The sequence below is a fragment of the Nannospalax galili genome, unplaced genomic scaffold, assembly GCF_000622305.1.
Source record: "Nannospalax galili isolate Female #2095 unplaced genomic scaffold, S.galili_v1.0 scaffold598, whole genome shotgun sequence".
In the NCBI taxonomy this organism is placed as follows: domain Eukaryota; kingdom Metazoa; phylum Chordata; class Mammalia; order Rodentia; family Spalacidae; genus Nannospalax; species Nannospalax galili.
In genome coordinates this window covers 1,955,111-1,974,199 of record NW_008342423.1, presented here as the reverse complement: position 1 = coordinate 1,974,199, position 19,089 = coordinate 1,955,111, and the positions used below count along the sequence as shown (strand labels likewise).

At 42.2% G+C, this 19,089-nt stretch overlaps 1 protein-coding gene across 1 annotated transcript in view; it reads right to left on the bottom strand.

Moving 5' to 3' along the window:
• Positions 1–18,349: 18,349 nt before the first annotated feature.
• Lmln (leishmanolysin like peptidase) overlaps positions 18,350–19,089 on the bottom strand; it is a gene marked incomplete in the record, with an annotated part of 84,584 nt that continues 83,844 nt past the window's right edge. Inside the window, 1 exon segment of the mRNA XM_029566175.1 lies at positions 18,350–18,854. Coding sequence (XP_029422035.1) covers positions 18,754–18,854 — 101 coding nt within the window.

Genomic DNA, 19,089 nt, shown 5'->3' with positions numbered 1-19,089 from the left:
AATTACACATAGCAGATCAAGATATATATGTCTAGGCAAGGTTTATCTGAGAACAATTGGTCTTTGCCCAAGATTTATCTTCATGGCACACAGTAATTAAAAGTACCAGACTGGTGGAACTAACCTTCTTGGATGTTTAATAGACATACTTTGAGGCCTAAACTAATTTGGTCAGAGGGACATAAAGGACAGTTTTTGCTCCTTGCCCTGGTAGATCGACTAGTTCCAGGGGACTATGAGCATCTCTCAAAATGTCCTGTAATTATGGTGGGTCACCTGTCCTCTTGATCAAGGAGGCTGAGGAGACCCCACCAGATGGACCTGAACTAGTGTCCAGTCTACAAAGAGGAGGGTCAACACAGAGGAAACATTTCCTCCATGCTTCCAAGCAAAGCCAACCATGGTCGAGTAGAACCTTTGACTTATCTTCATGTAGGCAGAACTGGTAAAAGAAGGAGCCAAGGGCTCCTCCCAAGGCCATGTGACCCCTGAGAAATAGATCCTCAAACGGCCTTAAGAGTAAAAATAAATTGGTTTATCTGGGCCAACTGTATGGCCTTAAACAGCCAAAAGGAAAGCATAACCAAAGATTAAAGGGGCCGATATAATTTTGTAAAAGCACGCCAGAGCAGACTGGTGAAAAGTAAACCTGGAAAGTTTTTCTTTAATAAAAACTTGGCAGAGCTTGTTTTAAAAACATAAAATATATACATAAATAAATAAAACAATTTAAAAAAGAAATTTAGCTGTTCTTTAAGACAGAGTGTCATACCCTGTTGTTCAGATGAGGATCTTTGCCAGTGATGGGATGAGAAATAGCCGCTCCTCCCCACCTCTCACCTCAACTCGAATAGTCCAGACCCGAATTCTGTTAGCTGCTTCTATGATTGCATTTCTAAAATCAGGAAGGGCCATTTCAGCTGGAAGCAGGAGGACAGGGTGGTGTGGGGGCAGGAATGTAAGGTAGGGAGCAGGATGAGGGGTGGAGACTGAAGACTTTGGTTTTGTGCTTTGAGACAGGGTTGCATGCAGCTAGGCTAGCCTCAAGCTCAGTATGTAGCCAAGGATGGCCTTGAATTCCTGACCCTTCTGCTTTTACCTCCCAAGTCTTGGGATTACAGGTGTGCACAGCTATACCTGTCTTCACATTTAAATATAATTTTGGTACAGTAATATCACTTTTAATTAGCCTAAGGAAGTAATCAAAGTAATTTCAAAATCACACATGTGTAAGACTGATTCTAATAGTGTTGTTTATATTGGTAAAAATTAGGAACAACTTAAACACTCATCAGCAGGGAATTGGATAAATAAACTATGCTAGTCTATAAAATGGGAAACTGAGGTCATTAAAATAATATTGATATATATGCACTGTTGTAAAGAAAAATGTCCATTATACATGTATCGAAGGATAAAGAGATGATAAAAGTAGGCTATAATGACTGGACTACACAACACTGGGCAGTGTGTTTGCTAGATTTCACTTCTAGAGAAAACTACTCAAATTCTTCATTGAGATCACAGCTTGCTGAAGTGAGAAATATTGTCCTCTTGGCATAGACTAGTGATGTTTCCCAATGTCTCTTGTTATTGCAAGGACAATGTCTTACCTCTAGCTTCTGATCAATTAGAAATATCTACTTAAGAAAGAATGCAATACTCTACAGATGAGCTAATGAAAAACATCCTCCTTCCCATCATCTAACACTGTATGGGGTATGAGCTGTAGTGGCTTGTGATATTACAACAGTCCTGGTGACCATGGTTCTATTGTCTTTTCCAAAGTATAGTTCATTTCTTCACATGTTGGAAACAGTATAGCCAAAAATATAAATATTTCATTTTCACAGTAAAATTTGTCTATAATAGCAAGAAAAGGAAAAGAAAAAATATCCTATCTTCTAAAAGAAAATGGATAGTTTTACTTAAAAATGAGTATCTTTGTCTAATAGAGGAAATAAGTGGCTTTTTTTCCTTCACTTTGTAGGAAGTACCAGAAAGATCAGAGTTTGTGAGAGAATGGAACAGTGTGTGGGAACCTGTGCGTTTTGGAGTTTTGTTCATGAATTCTTTGGACACTAGGCATTTTGCTTTCTTCTCCAGGGATATGCCAAGAAAACCTCTGCTTACCAGTTTGGCACTAGAGATGAACTACTTGGATAAAATGAAATTAGAATCTTTCTGTTCAAGCACAATGAATCCCTGCTGTTAAAGAATAAAATGTAATGCTGGGCTTTGTAGTTCAAGCCTTTAATCCCAGTACTTGGGAGGCAGGGGAGGTGGAGGCAGAGGCAGGTGGATGACTGTGAATTTGAGACCACTAGCAAGCTCCAGACCAGCTAAAGCTACACAGTGAGACCCTGTCTCAAAGGAAAGCAACAAAAAAAAAACAAAAAGGGGCTGGATGGATGGCTCAGTGGTTAAAAGCACTGACTGCTCTTGCAGAGGACCCAGGTTCAGCTCCCAGAACCCCAACGGCAGCTAACAACCAGTTAACTCCAGTTCTCTTCTGACCTCTGCAGACACTGCACACATAGGTGCACTGACATCATACATACATACACGCAAAATACTTATACGCATAAAATAAAAATAAACAAAACCACAATCACAAAACAAAAACAATAACTAAAGAATAAAATGTAAAAATGAAGGAACCACAATAAAATATGCATGAATAATTGTAGTGAAAAGAATATAAGTACCCCATTTGTAGGGAAATGATTAAATAAGCAATGCGCTGGGGCTTGGTGGTACACACCTTTAATCCTAGCACTTGGGAGGCAGAGGCAGGTGGATCTCTGTGAGTTCAAGGCCAGCCTGGTCTAGTGAGTTCCAGGACAGCTGGGCTACAGGAAGACCCTGTCCCCAAAAGACCAAAAATAAATAAATAAATAATAAATCAATAAGCAATGTTTCATCCCTTTGAGCACTGTGAAAGCATGATGAACCACATCCATGAAGCCAAGGGTAAAGGCTCATACCTGTAATCCCAGCATTTGAGAGACTGTGGTAGGAGGACTGCTGTTCAATGTCAGCCTGAGTTATAGAATGAGACCCTGCCTCACAAAGCCAAAAAAACCAAAACAAATGAACAAAAACCCCTTACAAGATATATCTAAGTTTACTGATTGGGAAAGCTATGCCAAATTGTAGGCAATAAGCAACAAGATGCCAGACTCTGTGTAGAGCAAGCCCAATGTTTATAATTTAAACTTACTCTTTGAGAATTTCACATGTGCAATATATTTTGAGCATATCCATCTCACTCTCTTCTGCAATCTCCTTCCACATGTCCCCTTCCAACTTCAAGTTGTCTCCTTTTAAAGTAACGCACTGAGTCTGATTACTGCTATCCATGTGTGCATCAGTGTGGGGCCACCCACTGGAGTATGGACAACCTATCAGTGGTCACATCCCAAAGAAAAATTTCTCTCCCTCTCCCAGAAGTCATCAATTGCCAATCGTGTCTGTTTTGAGGTGGGGCCTTATGAGGTCTTTCGTTTTTTCCTTCATTTTTTTTTTCAGCTTTTTGAGACAGGGTTTCACATAGCCTAGGCTGGCCTCAAACTTGTTATGTAGCTGAGCCTGTTCTGTAGCTGAGGCTTGAACTCCTAATTACAGGCATGAACCCCTATGTGCTGGATAGCTTTAGTGTCAACTTGACACACCTGGGTTGAGGGAGCCTCAATTGGGGGACTGCCTCCACAGGACCCGCCTGTGGCCATGTCTGTGGAGCATCTTCTTGATTGTTGAATGATATGGAAGGACCCAGCCCACTGTGGGTAGTGCCACCCCTGGGCAGGTGGGCCTGTGTTGGATAAGAAAGCAGGCTGAGCAGGGGCCAGGGGAGCAAGTCAGTGATCCTCTAGGGCCTGTGCTCCAGCACCTGCCTCCAGGTTTTTGCCCTGAGTTCCTACCTGGGCTCCCTGATGAACTGTGACCTGGGAGATGTAAGCTGAATAAACCCTTTCCTCCCCAAGTTGGTACTGGTCAGAGTGTTTTGTCACAGCAATGGAGAAACAAACTAGAATACCCTACACTTGGCTCCCAGTTTTGATGGGACATAGCTGATCTTAAATGTGTGTTAATAGCAGGAAAGAGTCTGAATGGATATGTGCCAAACTTTATTCCTTCAGACTGCCTCTGGAGGGATAGAAGGGAACAGGCCAGAGGAAGGAGAAGCTACGAATTGTTTCTATTATTTGTATTCAGTATTTTCCAGAGGAAAGGTTATATTTTTGGCTGAGCACAGTGATGCATGCCTGCTGTAATCCTAGCCCTTGGGAGGCTGAGAGGCTGAGACAAAAGAATTGCTAGGATTTTAAGTCCAGCCTGGGCTACATAGTAACACTCTGTCTCAAACACACACACACACAACCTACCAAGAAATGCACAGACAGAATCATTCAAAACTTCCAACCAAGAAAAAACATCTGCAACATAGAAGACGGTGGCAGGTCCTGAGTCAGATCACCTGGCTTCCATTCCTCCATCCTTTTGTCTGTCTGAGGAAGCAGCATTTGTGAGCCTCCCTTGCAGTTAGGGTTTTGAGTCTTGGAGGTGCGCATGAGAGGTCAACTTCAGGTCTTCATCAACTGCTTTTCACTTTATTTTCTGGAGCTCACTGATTTTGCTCAATTGGCTGGTCAGTGAACCCTAGGGATCCTCCTGCCTCTACCTCCCCAGCACTGGGATTCTGGGCTCACTATGCTGAGCTTTGCTTTTTACATGGGTGCTGAGGATCCAAACTCAGGTCCTCAGGCTTGTGCACAAATACTTTACCAATTGGGCCATCTCCCCCACACTTAGGATTAAATTTTTTTTTTTAATATGGGGCTGGAGAGATGACTCAGCAGTTAAATGTGCTTATTGCTCTTGGAGGGGACTGAGGTTATTTCCCAGCACCCACTTTGGGTGCTCCCAACAGTCGATAACTCTAGTTCAAGGGGATCTGACATCCTCTGCTGGCCTCAGCAAGCATCTGACATAAACTTTTGCAGAAACACATACGCACAAAAAGTCCTAAAATATTTTTATTACATATATATATGCATGCATATGTGGGTGCATGTAAGTCTTGGTGTAGATGTGGAGGTCAGAGGGTACTTTCAGAAGTAAGTTTTCTCCTTCCACTATGTGGGTCCCAGGGTTTGAACTCAGGTTATCAGAATTGGCAGCAAGTGCCTTTATCTGCTGAGCCATCTCACAGGCTGACAAAAAAAACTTAACAAAATTTGGTTCTACTAATCAGATGCACTCCTGCAATATTTAGAAGGCTGATAAAAACCAGAACTCATCTTTCACCTACTGTTGCTCTTAGCAACCAAAACTATGAAGATTGGTATTCAAGATGGTTGTAATGTTTCCATTACTAGACTGAAGATTTTGAGAGACAGCTCAGGGTTCAGGAAAGATATGCCACAGAAGAGTAAAAACTATGGAAAATATGTCAAAAATGAAAAGCAAGAATAGCTACTATTGAAAACACCATAGTGGAAGGATGAGGAGAGATGGTTCAGGGGTAGAGGTCCTGGGTTCAAGTCCCAGCACCACACATACACAACAAACTCATAGAGGTAAAAAATGAGAAAAAGAATTAAAAGCAAAAAAAGGAGCTGGGCATAGTGGCTCCCAGGGCCAGCACTCAGGAGGCTATGATAGGAGGATCACTCCAAGTTTGAGGCCTGCCTGGAAGAGGGGGAAAAAAAGCAAAGAAAGAAAAAGGAGTAACGAGTTAGAGAGAAAGCGGTAAGAATTAAAGACATCTGCATACAAAGTTTGCATTTCTAGAGAGGGAAACAGGGTCAGTGAGATGCTCAGTGGGTAAACTGAAAGGGCACACACTGGTAAGAAAAAGACTCAGAACAGTGTGAACTAAAGTTCCCAGAAAAAAAAAAGAGGCCCACCTACCTATGCTAAATATCCTACAAGGCTGATTGACTAGAATTTGTGATGACTGGCATGTTACAGGTCTGGAGCCAAATTATCTTGTGATAGCTTAAGTAACTAAAATAGTCCTTTATAGCATTTATTGTGTTTGACCCAATATCCTTGAAACTACCAGGTAAAATCTTTCCTTTGGAATGTACAAACAGATCCCTTAGCTTCCACAAACGAAGGCTAAAAATGTCACCAGATAACACCTGAGGCATATTGAAGACATTTCCTCACTTTGCTGTGTGGCCCGCCTACCTGGTGTTTCCACCTAGGTATTTGAAAAGTGCCTTGATTTATAACTTTCTTTGCTCTGTTACGAGAACTTCGTAAGACTGTTGTTAGCATGGCATTTGAGAGCATCGAATTCTAAATCTGTTCCCTGGCCATGGTCAGCCATACTTGAATCTAGAATAAAATTTCTCTTATTCCCTTTGAGGTGAGAGCTGTTTCTGTGTCAATAGTCACCATCAAACCATTTCTTGCAAAAGCTAAGTGTTAAACCTTCACTCTCTCTCAAATCTTGGGCCTTATTCCTGCAGACACAGGGGCTCCTTCCTGGAGTCTGGAGCCCAGCTGTCTCATGTTGCCCTCCATGTGGCACCTCACAGTGGAGGTGTGGTCTGTTCCACTCTGAACTTGAGCTTCTCTTTGTTCTCAGCAGCAGCCTGGATGCTTTGGTGTCTTCTGTCAACTGTTACTGTTTGCATCTGGAGGGTCCCCAAACCCCAGATACTAATGGCTTGGCCATCACCCTGTAGCATTTTGGGGAAGTAGTGATATCACCAATATGGCTGTGAAAGGATGAAGTACAAGTAGAACTGTGTGAACCCCCATCGTGAAAACTGGCTGTGGCTCACACTGTGGATGTTGGATTCTGAGGTTGAGAGGAGATGTGAGAAGCCCCTGAGGTGCCTCAGCCAAGGACTGCCTCCCATGGAAGACTTGCCTCTTCATTCTCCTCACCAGAAGCATACTTTAATCCCAACAGTTAACACTGACATACATAGTCTCCCTCTTTACTCCTTTGTTCAATCTACTGCAAGAAGGCAAAGATGTTGGGAGACTGGAGAAATGACTCAGTGATTAAAAGCATTTCTTGTTCTTGCAGAGGACCCAAGTTCCATTTGCAGCACCCAAAAGGCAGCTAACAACTGTAACTGCAGTTTCAGGAGCTCCAATTCTCCTGGCCTCTGCAGGCATTGCATGTACATGGTGCACATTTACACATGCAAGAAAAATACTGATACCCAGAAAAAAAATTTTTTAAACTGTAGTTATATTTACTTAGTAGCAAATATAAACTAAATCATCATAGAACTGTATACATAATCTGATTCATTTAGCTTCTATTGATTCAAGTTGGTGGGGGGGTTGCTACCGAACTTGGTTTCAGGGACCAACATGGAGAAAACTGACTCCATCTGACCTCCATGTACGCATACGTGCGTGCACACATACACATACACACACACAAACACACACACACTCTCACACCAAGGCATATGAATACACCTAAATGAATAAATATAACAAATTTCAAGTTGAGGGCTGGGGATGAGGCCCTGGCTTCAGTCTCCAGCACCCGTAAATGAGAAGTGGTGGCATGCACCTGTAATCTCAGCATATGCCATTGCCCCAGAGGTAGAGGAAGGAAGATCACAACTTTGAGGCCAGCAGCCTGGGATACTTGAGATCTCAAAAAAAAAAAAACAAAAAAAAACACCAAAACAACGAAAAAGACAAAGATTCAAGTCATAAGGACTGGGCATGCAGCTTAGTGGTAGAGTTCGAGATTCAGGTTGAATTTAAAATGTAACATTCTTTTAATCACTATTTTGATCATAATAAAAAGCTTTAGAATTGGAGTTCATCTCATTGTTCAGTCCTTCTAAAGTTAAGGCCAGAGACTGAAGAGTATTTACACATTACAGTCTGGACCTTATGCTGTAACAGTAGAGCAATCTATATCCATATTAGTTAGCTGACAACTTTGTTTATGGTAGTTCTGGGGATTCAAGCCAAGGCCTTACATGAACCATCTCCGAGCCCTGCCAACTTTTTACTGAAGGCAGTAAATGAGCTGTCAGCATTCCACAGGCTGCTGGTGATAGTTCCACATCAGGCATGATTAAGCATAGATGGTCATAAAGAAAAAAATCTTCCTATCTGGGAATTTTTTCTTTGGGAAGTCAGTACCATGGCATTTGGAGAACAGGAAAAGCCATCACATCTGCATTAATTTCATATGCGGACCCTAGTTTTAAAGTTTTAGATTTGGGTGTCTAATGTGGAATGTCTATAGAGCCCAGGAAACTAGGAAGGGCCCATGAGAGGGTGAAGGGAGGAGGTCTTAAGGGAAGAAGGAATAAAGCACTGATGGTATGAAGATGGTGGGGGGAATACTGGTAGAGGTTTAAGCGGGGATGGGGTGGGGAAGGATAAAGGGACAGAAGGGGCTAACAAAAACTAAGGATGCATGTAAAAGCTTTATGGAAGGCCACTACGTTGTAAGGTTATTTAAAAATATAATTAAGGGGCTGGAAAGATGGCTCAGTGGTTAAGAGCACTGACTGCTCTTGCAGAGGACCTGGGTTCGATTCCCAGCACCCACATGGTGGCTATGAACCATCCTTAACTCCAGTTCCAGGGGACAATGAAGCCCTCTTCTGACCTCCGTGGCATTGCATGACATGGGTGCACTCACATACATGCAGGCAATACACTCATACACATAAAATTAAAATATATATATATACACATATATGTATATATAGAATTAAAAAAACAGTCCAGGGGTTTGATTCCCAGGACCCACATGACAGTTAACAACCGTTCCAGGGGATATAATGATCTGATACCCACTTCTGACCTCCATGGACATTGTATAACACAGGTGCACTTACACACATGCAGTTTAGTACATTCATACACACACAAAAAAAAATTTAAAAATGCAGGTGTGGTAACACATGGCTTTAATCTCAGCACTTGGGAAGCAGAGGCAGATGGATCTCTGAGTTTGAGGCCAACCTGGTCTAAATAGCAAGTTCCAGGCCAGCCAGGGCTACACAGTGAGGCCCTGTCTAAAGAAGGGTGGGGGGAGCTGGAGAGGTGGCTCAGGGGTTAAGAGCACTGGCTGCTCTTGCAGAGGACTCAGATTTGGTTCCCAGCACCCACATGGTGGCTAACAACCATCTGCAACTCCAGTTCTAACTCTTCTGGCCTCTGTGAGCATTGCATACATAGAGTACACTTACATGGAAAATATTCCTTAAAAATTTAAAAAATGGACTTGAACACAGATATGGTGCATGGGTGGACAATGATTCCCCCAGAAGACATGGGTTATTAGATGAAAATCTCAGTACCAGGTGTGGGACACCTCCCTACAAGTTATTGGTCAGGGAAGCCGCCCCCCCAACAACACAGGCCATCATCCCTGCTCTTGGTCACCCACTAGATTTGGAGAGAAAATTGCAATTGCTGAAGACATACTTTGGTTGCAGGACAGAGAAATCAAGCTGCAACTGACCTGAAAACTTCCTCTCCAAAAGCTAGCTTTCATAGAAAAGATATCGATGCTATCCTTGCAGCCAGCCCTACATTTTACAGTACCTATCTATCAGATAAGAGGTTCCCGAAGCTGCAATAGTAGTATGAAAATTATGGAGGTAACCAACTGCTTTTGGATGGATCTCAGGCATGTGCCACAGGAGAAATTCAGGTTTGGTACTGTAAATCTGGAGATCACAGGCCCTAGAAACCTACTACTGTTGTTTTGATAAATGACATATACTACCTTCTAAATATTTATAGGCATAGATTAGTGCTGCTTTCAACATTGGCCAGAAAGGCTTCTCTCTGCAGTGGGCAGTATTTAATGCAGAGACTCATAACTGATCAAAGTGCTGAGAATAAGCAACTATTTAGTGCTCATCTCTAAATGGGACATTTATATCAAATACCACCCCCTTTCCAAGGTTCAGGAAACATCATGGAAGAAGAATGAAAAGAATGTAAGAGCTGGAGGATGGGGAGGAGTGCAGTGAAATGCTGTCTTCTGGACATGACATGGCCGTTGCTCCCAGGGGTTTATTAACCAAAAACAAACAAAAAGACATGGAGGAGTTGGGGGTGCATGGAGGGAGCAGGAGGAGTTGGGGGTCCATGTGGTCAAGGTGCACTGTTTACATGTCAGAATGAAAATGACAATAAATATAAATAAAATAAATCCTGGATCAATTTAAGTAGGGATAAGTTCATAAAGGCATAAAAAATCAATTCACAGGGGCTGTAGAGATGGCTCAGCAGTTAAGAGCATTGGCTGTTCTTGAAGAAGACCTGGGTTTGAATCCCAGCACCCCCATGGCAGCTAACAATCGTCCATAACTCCAGTTCCAGGGGATTTGACATCATCTTCTGTTCTCCATGGGCACTGCATGACACAGGTACACATACATACATGCAGGCATAACTCATAAAAATTTTAAAAATCATCAAATACAGATCAAGGAAACAGTTCTCTGTAGTATAGGAAAGTTGGAGGCAGGTCCTATTATCCCTGAGGTGGAACAGTGGCCTCACTGAGTGTAGAGGACCAGGGAAGTACAGTGTGTAAATAATTCCTCAACTGGAAACATTGGAAACATAGATGAAGTTCTTGCTTATAGTGGCACTGATCCATGCATGGAAGAACAGGAGAGCTGTAATGGATGCCTCCAAGGTCAGCCAGACCTTCCCCCCTGGGCAGACTTTGTCAGGAGTGGTACAGCTGTTGCAGGCTCTGGGACAAGGTGGGCAGCTGTGCTAAGGCATGTTCTTTGTGTACCTCACCTACATGGGTGTATCCTTAGCCAAACACATCAAACTTTTACTGTAAGCACGCACGAACACCACTGTGTTGTGAGCAAATGGGGACTCTGCCATCTTCAACCTGAAGCACTCCTGAAATGTCATTAGGAGGGACCTAAGGTGGGATGACGGGATGTTGGGATATTGTGATTTGAATATTTTCAAATAAGGCAATGTTGGGAAGGTGAGACCCCTTGTAGCCCCAACTGGCCTGAACTTGCTATGTAAGACAGGCTGGCCTTGAACTCAGAGATCTGCTTGCTTCTGCTGGGTTTAAAGGTGTGCCACCACCCCCAGCTTAAGGCTTTTGCTTTTTAAAGAAAACATTTCTATACCTATAAAATGAAAATATTGTTGGTTATCTAGAGATTACCAGATTGTACATTTTCCATTTATGTATTCATTTATTGAGGTTGTGAGGCATGTCATGGCATGTATGGAAGTCAGAGGACAACTTTCAATTACTCAGTTCCCTCCTTCCACCATGTGGGTCCTAGGTATGGAACTCAGGACATTAGGTTTGGCAGGAAGCCACTGAGCCATGCTGGCCCCAGATCACATGCTAAAATATTTAGATGTTCAATTTATTCTAAACATTTATTTTGAAATTTTATATGTATTTTATGTGTATGAGTGTTTTGCTTGCATGTATGTAAGTGTACTATGTGCATGCAATGCCCACAGGGCTAGAATAAGGCACTGGATTCCCTGGAACTGAGTTACAGTTGTTAGCCACCATGTGGGTGATGGGAACTGAATCTGAGTCCTCTATAAGAACAGCAAGTGCTCTTAAACCACTGAGCCATTGCTCCAGCCCCTTTTATTTTTTGAGACAGGGTCTTCCTTTGTATCTCAAGCTGGCCTTGAATTTGTGGCAGTCCTCCCAACATAGCCCCCAAGTACAGGGATGACAGATGTGAGCCACACCTGGCATTTTCTGAGTATTTGTGTGTGTTGTGTATGCATGTGTATATGTTCCTGTGCGTATACAAGTATGTGGAGACCACTGCTCTCCACCTTAAAAAGTTGTGTATAGGCCTGAGTGTACATACATGCACCACTTGCATGCAGGTGCCCCCAGAGACCAGAAAAGGGCATAGAATCCCCTGGAACTAAAGTTATAGGTGGTTGTGAACTGCCCAATGTGGGTGCTAGGAACTGAACCCAGGTGCTTTGCAAGAACAGCAAGTACTCTTAATCTCTAAACCATCTCCATCCAGCACTCACCTTATTTTTTGAAATTCTCTCACTGAACCTGGAACTCATCAATTAGCTAGACCAGCAAGCCCCAGGGAGCCTCCTGTCTCTGCCTCCCCAACACAGGGGCTATAGATGTGTGGTGTCACACCTGACTTTATGCAGGTGCAATCCAAATTCAGATCCTTATGTTTGTGCAGCAAACACTTTACTGAATGAGCCATCTCCTCAATCCCCTATTCTGAACATTTTTTTTCTTTTGGTCTTTTTGAGACAGGGTCTCCCTGTAGCCTCAGCTGGCCTGGAACCTGTTCTACAGACCAAGTTGGCCTTGAACTCACAGAGGTCCACCTGCCTCTGCCTCCTGATAGCTGGGACTACCAAGCCATTAAAGTTAACCTCAACAAACTCCATTAAAAAAAAATCCATTATGTTGAACATGATGGTACATGCCTATAATCCCAGCACTTGAAAGGTGGACACAGGAAAATCAAGAGTTCAAGGCCAGTTTGGGCTACATGAGACCCTGTGTTAAAAGAAAAAATGGGGGTGGTGGGGACTGGAGAGATGGCTCAGTTGTTAAGAGCACTGGCTGCTCTTGCAGAAGACCTGGGTTCAGTTCCCAGCACCCATGTGATGGCTAACAATCATTTGTAACCCTCTTCTGGCCTCTGAGGGCAAACGCTGGTGCACTTGCACATATGCAGGAAAAAACCCTCATATACATAATTTAAAAAGGGGGGGTGGTGGAGAGATGGCTCAGCAGTTAAGAGCACTGGCTGCTCTTGCAGAGGACCCAAATTTGATTCCCACCACCCACATGGCAGCTAACAACTGTCCATAACTCCAATTCCAGGGGAATCCAATGCTTTCTTCTGATCTCTTCTGGCATTGTACAACATGGCATTTACATACATGCAGGTAATACACTCATACACATAAAGTAAAAATAATAGTTTCTAAAAAATCCACAGGAGAGACTGTGAAGACTAGTACATGCAGTGGATTCCCCATAGTCTAGAACTAGCTATATTCTATGACCATATCAAAAAGTAATGTAAACAAGGTAATACATGAGGGATGTATATAGCCATATCTTTAGCATGCTGAGCAAATACTAGACTTAATAAAACACTTGAATTTATTGTATATAGTTTCAGGTACTTATATGAAGTGGTTAAAACTTTAAAAAGATGATTAGAAAATTCTCATAAACAGTTCAGTTCAACAATTAGGTCACAGAACTTCCATCAGTTTCACAAAGTGTTTGGCTCCACGTCATAGGCCAAACAACTCCAAGTGCATATTGGAAAGGCAGGTCCCTGGGAGGCAGGTGCTCACTCATACTTACCTTGAGGAAGAATCACACTTAGTGACTGCAGTCACTGTCTCCACATTAAAAATGTGCCACCTGAATAAACCAGGATGGTCACAGAATGAAGCCCTGACCAGCAGCAGGGGCACACACTGTCCCAGGGACTGGCTTAGTTTGCCTTCTTTCCAGATTCACTATTTGGGGGCTATTTCCTGTAGCTTTACCTATGAACTGTCCCAGTCTGTAGGCAGGATACTCTTAACATGTAAGTAAAAACTGAATTTTATTTCACAATAACCACCTCATCTTCCCCAAATAGAGTACTTGACTCTATTCCTCATCCATGTTTTAAAAAGTTAAATGCAAATTTGCTTCCATTTTTATTAAAGTTTTGTTTTTCTAAGGACTATATTACACTTAAAGTTCAATACCGTAAATCTTTTACTTATTAAAGATGTAAACATGATTCATTGCTCCCTCTCCAACCCTGACCCAATTATAAAATGAAAAAACAATTCAAGTTCTTTCTTCCAAACAAACAGCACAGACTTCTCTAAAGCACGTTAGTCTTCCTGAGCAGCAAGGCCAACACAGGAAGAACTAGCCTCGCCCCTGTGAAGTGGGCTGGGACTGAAGTCCATTTCCTCCTGCCAGGGCCACTTACCAGTCTTCAGAGGCTAGTTCTCCACTGTTCATTCGGTGTCCATGTACACAGCCTGGGCAAGGCATCAAACCCAGGACAGTAAGCATGCAATCTGGAAACTCCAGGAGGCCCAGCAATGCCAGCAGAGACCTAGACCTGCTCAGGAGTATAGTCATCTACTTGCTTTACTCATGGCCTCAATCACTAAGTCCTTTGGGGAGGTTGAGGTGGGGCATTGAGGCTGTGTTTCTCTCTGTAGCCCAGGCTGGTTTTGAAATCATGATCCTCCTGCCTTCACCTCCTGAGTCCTGGTATTACAGGCATGGCCACCAGTAAGTCCAATATTAAGGGAACACTGACAAAATTTTATGAATACTCTGACCTATTTATGTATCCTCCTAAAACGATTTAAACCTTATAAAATTATGTTTTAACTTCAAATTTTGATAAATTTAAAGCCAACCAAGGCTAAAAACTAATATTAAGCATAATTTATAACATTTTTTTGAGTGTCAGTTTGATGTTAAAAATATAAGAATCCTATAGGAAAAAAGTAAGGGTCACCAAGAGGATGTTTTGCAGACAATTAAGAGGAATCTACATTAAGACTAGTAAACCGCTTGCCAGCTCCTTCAAAGCTCCTGCTCAAGGCTCCTGATGTGGCTTTGCTTCCTTCTCAATCTGTTCCTGAAAACCTGAGATAATCACTTGGTGTTTTTGACAACTGGGACCTTAAAACACTCAAAATGAACTTAAGTCTGAACTGAATATCGAGGTAGTCAGTTTTTATACACTTGACCTTTCTGGGTCAGGAAGGGCCCAGAATCTACTGTCCCCAGATCAGCTGCCCCTGTTCATTTCTCCTCCATATCACCTCCATCATGGACACAACCTGCTTGGCCTCTTACACGGTCACTGGTTTTGTTCTGGCGATATGGAAGGGCTAACTTGCTACAGAACACCAGCATTTAGACCATTTCAAATTCTTCAGTTCATAGTTTATTTCTACATTGCTAATTCCGTATCAAATCTAGGATTTTCAGTCACTGTTTCTGAAACGTGACTGAAATGAGCTGCTGAAAGTTTTCAGAGATTGAGTTTTGATGAGTACACGAGGCAGAATCAGTGACAGGTGACCTTGCTCAGGCTTTGCTGAAGAAGGGACAGCAGTGTGGCCAGTTACCCAGGAGTTCAGTATTTGACACCACACTGCATTAAGTTTCATATTGGTGCAGAGAAAACACTGGGATACCAGATTCCAAGCTCAATAAATATATATACAAAAGCCATCATCTATAATATTTTCTCCAGAAAGTCATTAGTGCAAATATATTAATTAAAAAATAAAGCAAAAATATATTTCAAGTATAAAAAGCACCACGCTTGGAAATATTACCTAGGTGGTATTACCACACAACAGTCAAAACATAGTCAAACCTATCATCGTGACTCAAATATACTTCATTGTCTTTTTGGTGAAATTCTTTGTACAATTTTGCAGGATGATTCATAACAATAACAGGTATGTAAGTTTATTGTGTATTTTTTTTCCTTTTTTTTGAGAGAAAGCCCTGGCTGATCTGAAATTCTGTGTAGATCAGGCAGGCTTCCATCTCAGAGATCCATCAGTGTGTCTCTGCCTCCCGAGTGCTAGGATTAAAATGTGCACCACCATACCTGGCATATTGTTATTTCTTTAAAAATATACTCTTCACTTTTCTCTGACCTTATAAAACTTAAATAAGCATAACACTGGTAGAGTGCCGACCACAGGCCTGTAGACTATTAGTTCTCTTTAGCTGAAGTTGACTGTTTAGGACTCTCCGCTTTCACAATGACAAATATCTCCAACTTACGCTGCATGCAAGTACCTATTTAAGTTTCTATCTTTTTTTTTAAAGTGGCTTTCCGGCCGGGCGTGGTGGCACACACCTTTAGTCCCAGTACTCAGGAGGCAGAGGCAGGAGGATCTCTGTGAGTTCAAGGCCAGCCTGGTCTCCATGGTGAGTTCCAGGCCAGCTGGGGCTGCAGGGAGACCCTGTCTCAAAGAGACAAAAAAAAAAAGTCTTTCCTTTTTCCTTTTTTCTGAGGCTGCCACTCTGCTGCAGCTCCACAGTTGGCTGGAATGACTCCCTAATACTTGGGGTGCTCTGCTTATCTGCAAAGATTTCCTTTTCTCTCCTTCCCCTTACAAGACAGGGTCTCATTATAGCCAATACTGGCTACAAACTCAAATTCCCTATGTAGCTGAAGATGATCTTGAACTCATGATCCTTCTGGCCTCTTCCCAAGAGCTGGGACTACAGGCCACCATGCCCAGTTTCACTTGCATTATCTCTTTTTTAAATGATATTTTATTATTTTTATTTTTTGGGTATGAGTGTATCGCCTGCGTGTCCATAGGAGCACCCATGTCGTGCAATGCCCACAGAGGTAAGAAGACGGTGTCGGATTTCCCCGGAACTGGAGTTACAGATGGTTGTTAGCCACCATGTGGGTGCTGGGAACTGAGCCTGGGTCCTCTGCAAGAGCAGCTGGTACTCTTAACCACTGAGCCATCTCTCCAGCCCGACTTGCACTGTTTCTTAAACAGAGTATTCAATAAATATAAGCTGAATGGAAGGGAGAAAGAAAGATATATGTTTAAATGTTATGTTTTTTATTTTATTTTTTGGTCTTTTTGAGACAGGGTCTCCCTGTAGCCCCAGTTGTCCTAGAACTCAGTATGTAGACCAGGCTGGTCTTGAACTCACAGAGATCCGTGTGCCACCATGCCCAGCAATTTTTATTTTTTTTAATTTTATTTATTATTTATTTTATGTGTATGCGTGTATTGCCTACATGTAGGTAAGGGCATCCGTACTGTGTGTTTAATTTTTAAAGTTTTGACACTGTGTGTATATGCACTTGCAAATGCATGTCACAGCATGTGTGTAGAAGTACGAAAACAACTTTGAGGAGTCAGTTCCTTTTTTTTCTACTATGTGGTTCCTGGGGATTAAACTCAGGTCATTGAGCTTAATGGCAAATGACTTTACCCACTACTGGCCCTAAATGCTGTATGTATAATGCTACATCAACTTAGTCTCTTTAGGGAGAAAATTGAGACATTATTCCTCATTAAAGAATGTGAAAGTTGAATTAATTAGAGGAGTGGTAAAGGCTGATACCAGAGTAGAATTGCTTCACAAATCCATGCAGTAAAAGAAGTGTGAAACACAGGAGGTAACAGACACTGAAAGCCAAGGCAATCTGCTAACTTCTGTGACTGAGTCACAAGAGGACAATAGTAGACAAGCTGTATGCCAAACCTACACTTTGCTATTAGTAAATAATTCAGACCATCTTGTTTTGACTTGAGTTTCTCCTTTTGTTCATAAAATAACTCAGATATTAGAAATTCTTCTGATACTTCCTTAGTCCACTTGGAGATATATCTTCATACCTGTCTACATTTGAATTTTAAAATCTACATTGGCCACAAAGAATTGTTGGTTTGGGGTTGATTAGAGTTATTAAAAAAATATTAACTCAAGCCGGGCATGGTGGCGCACGCCTTTAATCCCAGCACTTGGGAGGCAGAGGCAGGTGGATCTCAGAGAGTTCAAGGCCAGCCTGGTCTACATAGTGAGTTCCAGGATAGCTGGGGCTACAGGGAGACTCTGTCTCAAAAAGACCGAAAAAAAAAAAAAAATTAACTCAAGAACATACTTACAGTTATGCTTTCTACTGTCTGCACGACTTCAATGTTCTTACAGTGCACCGTACCCTCCCTCTCTCTGATTCCACATTTTTCCAAGTTATTATGAAATTAATGGGGAATGCAAGTGGAAAGCTGAGCTTAGATGAGGATGAGTGAATACACAGGGCTAACAACATACCAATGACAGCTCTGGAGTGAGCAGACATGCAGCTGACCAGAAAAGGCAAGCTCGATTAAGTCAGAAGCACAGTTAAGACTTAGCAAAACCTAACTGAATTCTCTTTAGCGCAAACATGGGGAGTGCTGATTTGACTATAGCATGTACAGACAATACATTTAAAATGGATATAATGGTGATGTAGAAATCACAAATTCTAACTATTACTTTCTGTACTTTTGAGGATGGGATCCGTGATTTAAAATCTTGCAGTAGAGGGGTTGGGGATTTGGCTCAGTGGTAGAGCGCTTGCCTAGCAAGCGCAAGGCCCTGGGTTCGGTCCTCAGCTCTGAAAAAAAAAGACAAAATAAAATCTTGCAGTAGAAACTGGATGTGGTAGCCCATGCCTTTAGTCCCAGCACTCAGGAGGCGCAAGCAGGCAGATCTCTGTGAGTTCAAGGCCAGCCTGGTCTACATATTGCGTTCCAGGCCAGCTGAGGGTACAGGAGACCCTGTCTCAAAAATACAAAAAAAAAAAAAAAAAAAAAAAAAAAAAAAAAAATCTTGCAGTACTTGGCCGCTGTTTGTTACTATGGTGCTGATGACAAATATTCCTGTCTCTTTCAGTTAACGAAAATGTTGAGGTATGTGACTACTGAAAACCCACCAGTTGTCCTGCAATCAAAGTAGAGCTTTAAGAAGATTATGTATCCTGAAGAATACGATACTTGGTGACCTGCCGTTCCACTCGAGCTCTGAGCTGGCTGGTGAGTGATGCTGTGGAGTTGAGCTTCACAGTCCCATGCGGTCAGTACTTCCAAGCCAAGTCAGGAATGCCATGTCTGCCACCTACAGATGCTGGATTCTGGCACTCACCTAGACTCTGTGCTTTGTTCACAGGAACATGACAAAAAGTGACATCTTGAAAATTTGCTTTTCCATTCCTAGTGCCACACGTACAGAAGAAATCCGGCTAGTAGAGGAAAGAGATTGCCCACTAGAAGCCAAAGTGTGGCTGCCAGGCTAGAAGAGCAGGAACAGAGATCTAGGGCAGAAAACAGAAGCCAGACAAACCAGTTGATTTTGCATAGGCATTTTTTTTTTTTTTTTTGGTCTTTTTGAGACAGGGTCTCCCTGTAGCCCCAGGTGCTGTCCTGGAGCTCATTATGGAGACCAGGCTGGCCTTGAACTCAGTATTCTTGTAAGTGAAAAAAATACAAATTTTTTCTTTAGTTTTTGTTTTTAAGGGATATCATGAAATAGTTTGATTTTTACATGGC